Here is a 12690-nt window from a genome sequence, read left to right as displayed (position 1 = left end):
CAACTATTTCTTCATCATTTTTGCAGCGATTTCAACAGATTTTTTGCACAGTATTTTTATAAAATCATGGGCAACAGGGTAAGAAGAGTTTTTGTATGATTTTTTTCAAAAATCGTGACATTTTTATGCTGTTTCTGGGATGTGCGAAAGGTTTTGGTGGCATACGGAACGCAATGGATTTCTAAAACCTTTTTGATGATATTTGTGGCAATTTTTGGCACGATTTTTATGTGTTTTGGTGGCGACCTAGGGTTTTCCACTTTTTTCCATAAAATCATGGTTTTTCAGTCATTCTTTTGACAGATTTGTCAAAAAATGTGTTCCTTAAGTAGTGAGCTAGGGTTTCCAGCAAATTGTACAACATTTTCTAGAATTATCTTGCAGATTTTTTTACAAAAATTATGGGTATTGTTCCCAACTACAATTTTTTACTCTTTCAATGAGTTCTCGTTTTTTATGAGTTGGGATTGCAAGAGGGATGGCTTTATTGACCATCATGTTGGAAGGCAGCCAAAGGTTCACTAGCAAAAATTACAAATAATCAATAACAGAGAATGGTCACAATCTTCAAATATTGGTGCCTTGATCAAATCATCCTCAGCACTAACAAGACCCAATCAATGGTTGCGGGTAAAGAACAAGACAAGTTCAATGAGCGTAATCGTGAAGCTGTTATGCTCATTAATTATATGTCACAAATGAAATGCTCCCGACAACACATTCAGGAAGATTTTCTACAAAGCTTCAAAAAAATTTGCGAGATCTACACAAGACATCATATAAAGGCAAGGCCTTCTTCCTTAAAGAGATGTTTCCAATCATGATGAACAAGAAGATGTCTATGTAGGATCATTTGATGAAGATCAAAGACATTCTCAAGCAATTAGCTTCTATTGGTCGCACGATGGAGGAAGACATGGTGGCTATAATGCTAAAAAGCTTACCACAATCTTACAAGCATTTCATTGAAACATTTAACATCATGTCTACCAATGTTGAGCTGCAGTTAAATGATTTGTACAACAACCTCTTGTAGCGGGATAGATGGGAAGAAGAAGTTTGGTAGCAACAGTGATTCACCGAGTGGGGAAAAGGCTTTTGCAGCCAAGGACAAGGGCAAAGGCAAGTGGCCACAAAAGAAAAGTCAAGGCTCGAATGAAGATACAAAGAATCTAAAGACTATCACATGTCATTATTGTGGTAACTTGGTCACATGAAGAAGCATTGTAGAAAAAGGTTGGCTGAAAAGAAATTCAACCAAGGAGGGCCTCCACCAAAGGCTCACATCGCAAAGCATTCTAAGGAGTTTGACTTCTACGCTTTTATGGCCAAACGACCAACAAATCACCCCAAGTCTTCCATGGTACATCAATGTTGGAGAATCTAGACATTTTTCACACAAGAGGATTTGGTTCACTGAATATACAGCTTGCTCAGGTTTAGTAGTCTTTGGTGGTGGTGAGTATACAATCGTCAGCAAAGGCAATGTTCAAATAAACTCTGGAGAGAATATGGTTGGAAGTTTACCTAAGATCCAGTAACAAAACAAGCAGTTTGCGGAGCTTTCCAAGCAAGGAAGCTACACAAAAATCCATTTTCAAAAGGGTAGGCTAGGAGAGAAAGAAGATCCTTTAGCTGGTTCATGCAGATATATGTAGACCAATTGATACATCATCGATCACTACTGCTATATATTTTCTCTTTTTTTGTAGATGATTATGGTAGGAAAATATGGGTGTGAATTCTATCCAAATGATTTCATGAACGTTTGTGCTAAACATGGTATCAAACGCTAATTCACAACACCCTATACCCTCATCAAAATGGTGTCGTTGAGAGGACGAATCATACAATAACAAAAATGGCCCGATGCATGTTGGAGGAGCAAAGTGTTCCCAACAATTTTTGGGCAAAGGCAATGTACCTTCTCAACAAGTCTTTGACATAGGCAATGAAGGAGAAGACCTTAGTGGAAGCATGGTTTGGGAGGAAACCAAGAGTGAACCATCTTATGATTTTTGCTTCTACTACATACATCTAGATTCCAAATGCCAAGAGAACCAAATTAAACTCCAGTAGTCAAAAGTTAATGCTTATAGGATACAATGACAATCATAAAGCCTATACCCCTCAGCAGAATGGCATAGTTGAGAGGAGGAACCATACAATTACAGAGTTGGCCTAGTGCATATTGTAGAAGCAGAGTGTTCCCAAGAAATTTTGGGCAAAGGCAGTTTACACTGTAGTGTACCTTTTCAATAGGTCTCTGACACATGCAATGCGGGAGAACTCAGAGGAAGCATGGTCTAGAAGGAAACCACGAGGGAGCCATCTTAAGGCTTTTCGTTCTACTACGTACGTCTAGATTCCAAATGCCAAGAGAACCAAACTAGACTCACAAAATCAGATATTAATGTTCATAGTACAATGACAATCATAAAGCCTATAAGATGATTGATGTGGATACTAACCATTTGACATTCAATAGGAATGTGATGATTGATGAAGTTGGGCCTTTTCAGCTCTCTTATGACATCAAGAGTAATGGAGATCAGCCTCTCAAGGCTAAAGATTTAGGTGTCCAGCCTCCATTAGCTACACCCGAAGGAGAGAACTCTAATGATTTTGAACAATTGGAATCTCCCAAGAAGGTACTAGTACCTGTGCCAAAAGACTTTCTCCAAGAGAACATAGATCAACAGACCTAGTCACAACCATGCTAATTTGGATGGGGAGGTTTCTACAAAGACACCTAAGTGGTGGGAAAAACTTGTTGCTGATGTTCGGGATGATGAAATGATAGAAGGCAGATCATCTAGAGGCAAGGGAAAGCAAAACACAGTTAACTTTGCTCTTATGGCTCACATTCAGAGTGTTTATGAACCCCAAGATTTTGTAGAAGCAAAAGGCAAACCTGAATGGGAGTGTCATGGAAACCGAACATCAAAGTCTTATGAAGAATAGAACTTGGGTTCTTTCAAATCTTCCACTAGGGAAGAAACCCATTGGTTGCAAACGGAAATACAAATTCAAGTACAAATCTGATGGTACAATTGACAAGTACAAAGCATGTTTGGTGGCTAAAGGATTTTCACAAAAAGAAGATATTGATTGTGAGGCAACATTTGCTCCTACAACAAACATGAGCACCATCCGATTGGTTTTAGGCATCGTAGCACAGTTTGGCTAGAAAGTCAACAAATGGACGTGAAGAGTGCCTTCCTCAATGGAGACTTGGAGGAAAAAGTGTACATGACTCAGCCTTCGGCATTTCAAGTTGCAAGAAAGGAGCATCAAGTATGTCAACTAATGAAGGCTCCTTATGGCATGAAGCAAGCACCCAAGGCATGGCACATAAAGATTGACAAGTATTTGGATGAACAAGAGTTTCTAAGAAGTCCTTCAAATCCAAGCTTGTACGTCAAAAGCGTAGGCAATAACTATTACAATCGTTTGTTGTTGTGCCAAAAGCTCAATCTATCAACACCCGATACAAACACCAGATTTAACCCGGCACAAGGGAGGCGCTTAAGCCATGTCACGAGTCTCCAAGGAGGTGTTGACCACCACGTCAACAATCTTCCCCTCACCACTGATTGAGCCTTCAACACCCATTGAAGGGAGACTCGAACCCGTGACCCAAGGCTCTGATATCAATTGTTGGAATTGTCTGCCATAGCGCCAAAAGCTCGAACTATCAACACCCAATACAAATGCCAAATTTAACCCAGCCCATAGGAGGCGGTTAAGCCATGTCACAAGTCTCCAAGGAGGTGCTAACCACCAAGTCAACAATAACATCATCCTTTTGGTCAATTATGTGCATTGTGGACAATATCATCATAACAAGAAGTGAGGTACATTTGATTGAGCAAATCAAATGGAATTTGAGCTTCTTACATTATCACCTAGGTGTAGTAGTTTGGCAAACAAGTGATGATATTCTTATTTCTCAGTATGCTAAGAGTTTGCTAAACAAGTTTAGAATGACAGATTGTGAAATCTCGTCTACACCTATGGAGAAAGGGCTAAAGCTTTCAGCCAAAACAAACTCAAAGGTGATCAATGAGTTAGCATTCAAGCAACTAGTGGGTCGCCTTATCTATCTTGCAGCCACTAGACCTACCATGAGCTATGTTGTAAGTTACATTTCTAGACTCATGAGATTACCCAAGGCAGAACATTTGGTTGCAACAAATCGGGTGTTGAGATATGTGAAAGGACACTCGACTTTGGCATTTTGTATAGCATAAGCAATGATCCTAGGCTGGTTGGTTCACAGATTTAATTTGGAAAGGTTCCTTTGATGACAAGAAGTGCACTTCTAGATATGTTTTCAATCTTGGTATGGATGCAATCACATGGTCTAGTAAGATGCAGCAAGTAGTAGCTCTATCCTTGACTAAAGCTAAGATTGGGGAACAGTCAAAGCAAAATGTGAGGCAGTATGGATTCTAAGGATGCTTCCAGACATGCAAATATCTCAAGCAGGGTCTTCAAACTTGTATTATAACAATCAAGGGGTGCTAAAGCTTGCTAGTAATCCGGTCTTCCAAAAGTGTACAAAACATGTGGAGTTTCATTGTCATTTCATATAGCAAATTGTAGAAGATGAACCACTGACATTGCAGTATGTTCAAACTGAGGACCAGGCTATGGAAATTCTTACAAAGTTCTCGAGTCTTCACAAATTTGTAAAATTTTGGGATAATCTTGGTATAGTTAACAAATTGAGCATTAAGGGAGGGTATTAAAATAATCTTGTTATATTTAGTTATAATGGTGCAATAAGTTGTTAGGATAGATTTTAGGAATATTCTTTATTCTTTTAGTTGTAATATGTTTTGCTTCGTTGTCAATCTTATCCTTATTGGATAAATCTTTTGTAACTCTTATTTAAGGAGTCTTTTGTTCCTTTGTTAATATTGAATGTCTTGGTAATCATTCATTGTATCACTACTTTCCATAATAGGTGTGACCATAACCAGACCAATGGTGTTGATTTAAACCCTAGGTATGATAATCAGATTTATCTTATTCAATTATGCCCTGGTTTGTATTAGATTTGCAGTAGTTTAGTGAACCAACATGCATTAAATTGTGCCCTAGATTGTAATCAGATTTGCAGAACTTAGTAAGACAACATAAATCAGAAATATGATAGAAGACAAACAAGCATACCCTAGGAAAACCTCCAAGGACGAAAAACCCAGCATGAAAGACCCACAGGTCAGATTATATATTCTCCTCTAAATAACAGTACAATACTTAGCTCGAATCTGATCTTGACATATCAGATCTGTCCTTGTATGCTTCAATGACTTGCCTCAAGATATGCTATGTCCCCTTGGACAATATTACACCAAACTGAATAATTCGCCCTCTTCCTTAGGTTCGCACAGCAGAGCTAATTTGCATTCTGATTTTAATTGAACTTGATGATATTGACTTGCAAAATGATCTTTATTTATATGCCTCTTTACTTTATTAAGGTCGGCCCTGTCTTGAAGTCGGCCTCCTTATATTTTAGGCGCTAATGTTATTTGGTGCTAATATTTAATTGATGTGTTTTAGCGTGGATTTAGTATAGGGCCACGTTAGGGTAGGACCCGGTCCTAAAGGAGTTCAAATGTTGCCTTAAGGCAATCTGAACCCCTATACCCTAGTTACAATCAACAAATGGAAGATGTGTCATCAAGTGGACTGCAACCTAATTTTGAACTCCTCTTCTTGCATTACTTTTTCCACTGTATTAGAAAGGATATGGATATCACATAAGTCTTTTCTTTTAAGGAATTCAGTTGTGAGGCCAAAAACTTATAAAAAGTCGTGGATGTGGTTTTTTATGATTGTTGATGGTACATGGTGTCATTAAGCATTGGTATTATTATGTAATCAGTATCTGACATTTAAAGAGATTAATGATATGGGGGTTATAGACTGAAGAATTTATTAAGAATCACTGTTTTGGAGTCCATTTATCATTATCTAGCAGTCACCATTCATTTTAATTTGGTCTTTATTGTTGATTCTAATTACATAGGTGGCATGTTTGGATGCCATGATATTCGGGATATCTCATAATTGAGCAATCACTGTTATAGCAATTTGAGTCTGAGGTGAGATATTATTTTAGTTTTGTCGCCATTACTAGGACTATTTTGTACTTCAGATAGGTTTTGAAGCATATATCATGAAACATAAAGAATTGGACCTTAAATGATTTCTAAGCCACCTCATCCCTTTCCCCTTTTGTTGGTGGGATGACACCCACATAACTCTCAATGTTTCATCTCATTGGCGAGTAATCCAACTTTAACATTACTCCAGAGGATATGAGTCAGGCTTTAAATATACATGTAATGAAGTTATAGAAACATAAAATACCAAGTTTAACAAAAAGTTGGATGTCTGTCAGGTGTAAGTAACAGTAGATTATTCATCTCTATGAAAAGTTGACGATAGCCACCTTTTAACAGCTCATCCAAGGGATCTAATACTAACATTATTGTCACATTGTTTAGCTCTTTCATGCTAATCCTTCCACTGTAGTTTGTTGCTATCTATACATGCAGCTGTAAGGAGGGCAATGCAATGCATGCACTCTCAAAACTAATTGCTCTAGATTTAGAAGTCTGAAACAGAAAAACGAGACCAAACAACGTGTTCATCCCCTCAATAGTAAATTTGTCCCTACTTATATATATTACATCATATAATATGAGTGACATTCTGACTAAACAAGTTATTTGAATTTCATGTAGTTTTCATTACTAGCTATAGATTATCTTTGAGTCACACACAACTCATTTTTAAGTCTATGATAATTTTGAGTCATCCACAACTTATTTTTTAGTTTCTATTAGGTTAAATTTCTTGAAGTTCAAATGATTTCCAAAAACATATGTTTTGCAAAAAATCCTGCAACACAAGAACTCATGGTAGCAAGTATTCTCAGATAACAGTAAATCTTTAAACTCAAAAGTTCAACGACCATATTGAAAGGGAATCAAAGAATGTGATTCAAAAAATAAAGACAAACATACATTAAATGTTGAAAAGCAAATGATGTTATAAAGAGAAACATCCTAGGCTAACACATTATAACTCATCTAAAAATTAACCAAATTGATATACCAAGTTCCAAGTTCTGCCTCAGAACCACTCCTACCAAAGAATAGATTAACTCGTAGATATCTCAATTTTAAAAGATCCAAACACAGAATGAAGTACAATTCATTAGCTATAAATTTTGTTTAGACACCAATATGATTGTCATAGAGTCAAAAAAAATTAGGAGGTGATTGAAGCCAGTTGATGTGACAATTGACATTCCAAGACACATACCGCTGTTTTGTAAGAAAGAACTTTAGGCCCAATGAGCATTGCAGAAGCAGGTTCAGATGCGTTTTTCTGTTCCTGTCAAGCAATATAGCACATGCTTAGAAGTTGAAGTATTGAAGAATCAAGACAGTAGTAAAAAAATACTATAAACAAGGAACTGCATATAATATAAATTGCTATTGTAATAGTTGTGAAAAGGTAAAGTCAAAATGATAATAACTAAGACAACAAAAAACTATCATATGACTGAGCTCTTCTATGTGCTGCAAATCCTAGCCGACCAACTACACTCCCTTAATAAATCACAGATCTGAGTTTACTAACCTTTATATGAAAGGAAAAACTGCCTGTCATACATACTGAGATAAACCAATTTGATTGATCACAATGCACGTTACTTTTGTTAACCATTACTGTCATTAGAATTGTTGTTATCATATCTAAGTCCCAATGTAATTTGCACCAAGAAAAAGTTTGAGACTACTAATTGATGTGTTTAGTACATTTAGTCCTGGATTAGTTTTCGATTGTAATGATTAGACTAATCATTATTAAAAAAATTATATCATATGATCTTCTTATCAGTGGTGAAGCATGATTGTTTTGCATCGATGTGATTAAGTGATTGATCATTGTGATGCTTTTGTTATCGATCAATTATTTGATTTGGATTACCATCATGTGTTTTGGCATTTGCTTGCAAGTTGCTAGCTAAGTATACAAGAGGATACATAATGAATTGGATGATACAGTGCAAGCAATGTTTATGGAGAGTGCATATGTAAACTCCACAAGCAACTATGACTACATTCTTAATTGTTTATTTCACTAACTTATTGATTCTTGTTAAATATTTGAGGTGCGCATTATTACAATAATTATATTTATAAGCCAAAGACTCAAATAACATCATTTGGTTATAATTTGCTAGTGGTTGTTGATATTGGTAAGCTCTTATTATGAGTGCTATAAGGATCAAATTTTGAAAATAGCGATATTAGGGGCATTGAATTTAGGAAAATTTCACCATGACTTCACATTTTGCTTGATTGTGTTGGTTTAGCATCACATAAATAGCCTTGATTATCATGGGCATGTGTTTGGTTGGTTTTAATATTATTATTGGAACTTTTAGGTCAGTATGGTACTGTTGACATATTATGTGCATGGAAGTTGTCAGCTTTGGTCAGCAATTTGCCAGAGGATAAAGACAAATTATGGAACGAGTAATTGAACTATATTTCCACTATGAGTAGACGACCCTACATGGCAATTGAAGAGCTTGAGTACCTAGAATCTAGTTCTCAACTCCATGAGCTTAAGTCAATCCTTCTCTTTTGGAAACAATGTTGAACTCTTCTTGCATTATTTTCTCTACCATATTGGAAATGATGTGGAAATTTCAGAAGTTGATTCTTTTATGGAAATCAGTTGTGATGCCTATAAAAAGTTGTTGATGTGGTTTGTTATAGTTGGTGATGGTGCTAGTGAAGAGATTATTGGTAAGGGGCTTATGAATGTTAGAAAAAAGATCAATCTCTAGTTCAATTGTTAATCATCAAAGTTTCATTCATTCCATGATACCAATTGGTGATATACAAGGTTTAGAGTTAGACTATTACGGTATGAAAATCTGAAAATTTTATGCACATGTGAAATTAAGTTGCCTTAATATGGAATTACTATGTAGATATTCAACCTCTTTATGATTTTTAGATTAGCCACTTTAACATGCTTAATACAACTATTTTAGATGAACTTAAAATAGCAATAAAAGGAAAATAACATTACCATAAGATAGCAGCACAAATCATCAACATAAGAGTGCAAGAAACTCCAAAAAATCATCTCACAACACAAGATTTACATAGAGAAACCCTTTCAGGGAAAAAACTCCACCAAGAAGAGAGGCCATGCATGAATCATCTTCAAAAGCAAGATTACAATACATTCATTTCCATCACTCCTACTATGTCTTCAATCCAACAACACCTATGTAGAGAGATTTTCCTTGCATCTCACACACTCCCTCGAGCACTTGCAAATAGAAGTTTCCTATTCACTTATTTCCTCTTGTTACTACCACTATAAGCACCTCTTAAATAATGGTTTCACCCCTTAAATAGGGTTTCCAAGTTGGTCATCATATCCCAACAACTTCCTTGAGGCAGTGTTACCCAAAAACGTGTTTCCGGCCTAAAGGCACATGTTCCGGAAACGGAAACCGTTTTAGGGACTTGAGGATGGCCGGAAACGTTTCCAAGCTGTCCCCGATCCCCAAAAAATTTCAAAAACTGTCCCGGAAACTTGGAAACGGTTAACCCTTTTTTCGGGGACCGTTAACCGTCCCCGGGACGGCTAGGGGTGCCCAAGCAGTCCCCTAACTGTCCCAGGGACGGATAGCCATTTCCAGCAGTAGGGACAATTAAAAAACAATTTATTTTTTTATAAAAATATTTTTTCATTTTTCAGACACTGCCATTAAAAATTATTGTTAAAGAAAGCAATTAATTTTTTTTTAAGAAAATCCCTGCTCGCTGATAGAAAGCAAGTAAATTTTTTTTTGTTTTTAATAATTAATAATTATTAATAAAATATTAAATAATATAATAATTTACAAACTCAGTAAGCGATTAAATTTTTTTATTTTTTTTTACTTTCACAGTTTTGTTTCCATTTCACTGTTGATTTCAATATGATATTATATCGATATACTATATGATATGGATATAGTATATATATATATATAGCCGTCCCCTGTTCCGAGAAAAAAAAAAAGGTCCCAAAAACCCGGTTCCCCGTCCCCCCATCCCAGAAACTCGGGGTAACATTGCCTTGAGGAAATCCAAGGATTTATTACGTAAATTAATGTAGGTTGTAACCCCATTAATCACTATTAAATATGAACAACTAATTTGTCCTATCTTACAAGGTGGTTTCTGTCTTCATGTGAAAGGGATATAACTGTCCAAAACATCAAGTGTCAAAAACAACTTCATGGAAATTTGGGCACCTAAAACCAACTTAACCTCCAAGATGCTTATCTGATAAATAGTAATTAGTAACTCATTGCCAGAAAAAAATTTGCTACCAAACCTAGTAAAAATTAAATTACTATACTAGTAAAATCTTAAAGGTCAATATTTATTATCACTGTTGGTGAAACCTTCATCATGAATGATTAACAAACAATATTAGCAATAGTTAAATGACATACGATTTACATGGTTGATGGCACCTCAATCCTAATAACAAACTAAAGACTTCATTAAGAAACACTGTTTTGGAGTCTATTTATCATTATCTAGCAATCCTTATTTATTTTGATTTAGTTGTTATTGTTGATTCTATCAAAGTATGATGGCATGTTTGGATGCCATGATATTTGGGAAAGCTCATGGTTGAGCAATCACTGATATAGCAATTTAAGTATAAAATGAGAAATTGCTTTAGTTTTGCTGCCATTACTGGGACTATTTTCTACTCTTTTTGACAAATCTTTTATTGTTCTTCTCATCGAATGGAAACCCTGTTGGTCTGTGTCATTATGAGACAATGGATCAGTTGTGAAAAATGAGTTTAGATTGGTTGAGCGATCATATTTGTTTGCTGTTTTAGGTTGCATTTGTAGGTCTCTATGGCAAAATATTTTGATCCTTGCCAAAGGCCAGAAAGCTGGCTGAATGTATCCGTTTGAGAAGAATATGTGATAAGGTTTCTCATTAGATTCTTATTGTTATGCACCTGTAATACCTACAGGTTTGAGACGACTGTGTTTATTGTTGAAATGTTAAATTCATTTAAACGCTGGAAGTGAAATGTCTATTGGTGACCATTGGCATCAAGTATAGATAAGTAGGGATTATAGTGTTATTCTCTCAAACCATTATAGTGTTATTCTCTCAAACCATTTTGAAAGGCAATCTTGTTTAACAGAATACAACTCAAAACTAGGTATTGGACAACTAAATGGTTCTTATTTGCAGGATGAGTCCAAATCTTGAGAGCTAATCTTAAGGCTGTTCTAATCATGGCTCTTATAAAAATGCAGAGCAATACCCGAGAACAAATTGTCAAAAACCAAAGAAATTTCTTTACAGAAAATGCTGCCTTCCTCAAACAAAACAAGTATAAGTACAGTGTAAGAAGGGGCATTTATAACCATATGAAGACAATTAGTTTTGCCAAGGTTGACCCCTCTCAGCTACGTAATGGTCACCAACATGGAATTCCATATATCAACTTTTATTTTATATCAAATGCCAACTATAAGAGAAAATTATGCTATACAACGGAAAAATGTTGTGTTGTGGAAATTGAGAGCAAAGCTAACATTTAAAAGCCACACAACATAATAGGAAGACTGTATTAAGAAAGAAATGAATTGCTTGAGTTGGAAACAGAAGTCCCAACGCCCCCTATCATCCCATGTGGGTACCGACAATTTCTCTTTCTTGCAATTGCTTGTAGCATTTTAACAAATAGCCACTTGGGTCTGGGTGCGGTATTTTTAGTTTTTGTTAATGCAAGACAAAGAATGCGTCTTGTTTGTTGTTTTCTGTATCATCAAACAAAATGCAAGTGAAAAGGACAATCGTTTAGGATTCGAGGTGTTCTTTATTCTCACGTCCTCATTTTTTATCTAAAAATTTAGTAATATTATTATTTTAGTTGGGCCCTATAATTTCTAATTTTGGGGCAACTTAACATTATTACTATAATTAAAATAAGAATTCTTTTTAACATTATTACTAATATTAAGAAAAAATACTTTTGGAAATTTTGTCTCGAGGACCCATTCTTGAGCACACTATAAATGTAGGCACCTATCTTCATTTGAGGATCATGATTCAAGTTATCCTATTGCATACAATTTACATATTTAAGCACTTTGTTCAATCTAGCTTCTAGGGTATAGGAGGATGAAAGCCCACTGTACTTGCACTTTGTTCAATCTAGCTTCTAGGGTATAGGAGGGTATTAATTGCTACATTTCTGCTGTATCTACTGTGAGTGGTTTTGCATTGTAAATTCTGAAATTACTGGTCACGGCTCTCATAATCAGCATTACATTTACTATCATGGAATAATTCCAGTTTGAAAGGTTTATATACAGCTGTGTATTCATGTCCTACATTTACCAACAAAATACATTCTGATTTTTTGGCATTTTGTTCATGTTGGCTATCCATTGGTGTAAGGGATTTTTCTGTTTACACCAGCATTACCTAGTTTCCAGTTTGCTGTTGACTTTGTTTTTGGCTCAAAATAAATCCAGAAAATAAGAAAAAAAATCAGATATGTAGAAAAATTATATTTTGGGGCATGACATTTATGGTCAAAACT

General features: G+C 35.6%; 1 protein-coding gene across 5 annotated transcripts in view; it reads right to left on the bottom strand.

Moving 5' to 3' along the window:
- The window catches only part of LOC131060987 (uncharacterized), a 112056-nt gene that overhangs the window by 21042 nt on the left and 78324 nt on the right, over window positions 1-12690 (bottom strand). For 3 of the 5 annotated variants that reach the window (XM_057994486.2, XM_057994482.2, XM_057994483.2), the window contains exon 9: window positions 7348-7419. In XM_057994486.2, the coding sequence (XP_057850469.2) occupies window positions 7348-7419 (72 nt within the window). The remainder of the gene's footprint in view (window positions 1-7347; window positions 7420-12690) is intronic. The other 2 variants (XM_057994484.2, XM_057994485.2) reach the window with 1 other exon arrangement.

The sequence above is a fragment of the Cryptomeria japonica genome, chromosome 9 (genome assembly GCF_030272615.1).
Source record: "Cryptomeria japonica chromosome 9, Sugi_1.0, whole genome shotgun sequence".
NCBI classification, from domain to species: domain Eukaryota; kingdom Viridiplantae; phylum Streptophyta; class Pinopsida; order Cupressales; family Cupressaceae; genus Cryptomeria; species Cryptomeria japonica.
The sequence above is the reverse complement of the archived record's forward strand: the minus strand, read 5'-3'. Positions and strand labels throughout refer to the sequence as shown.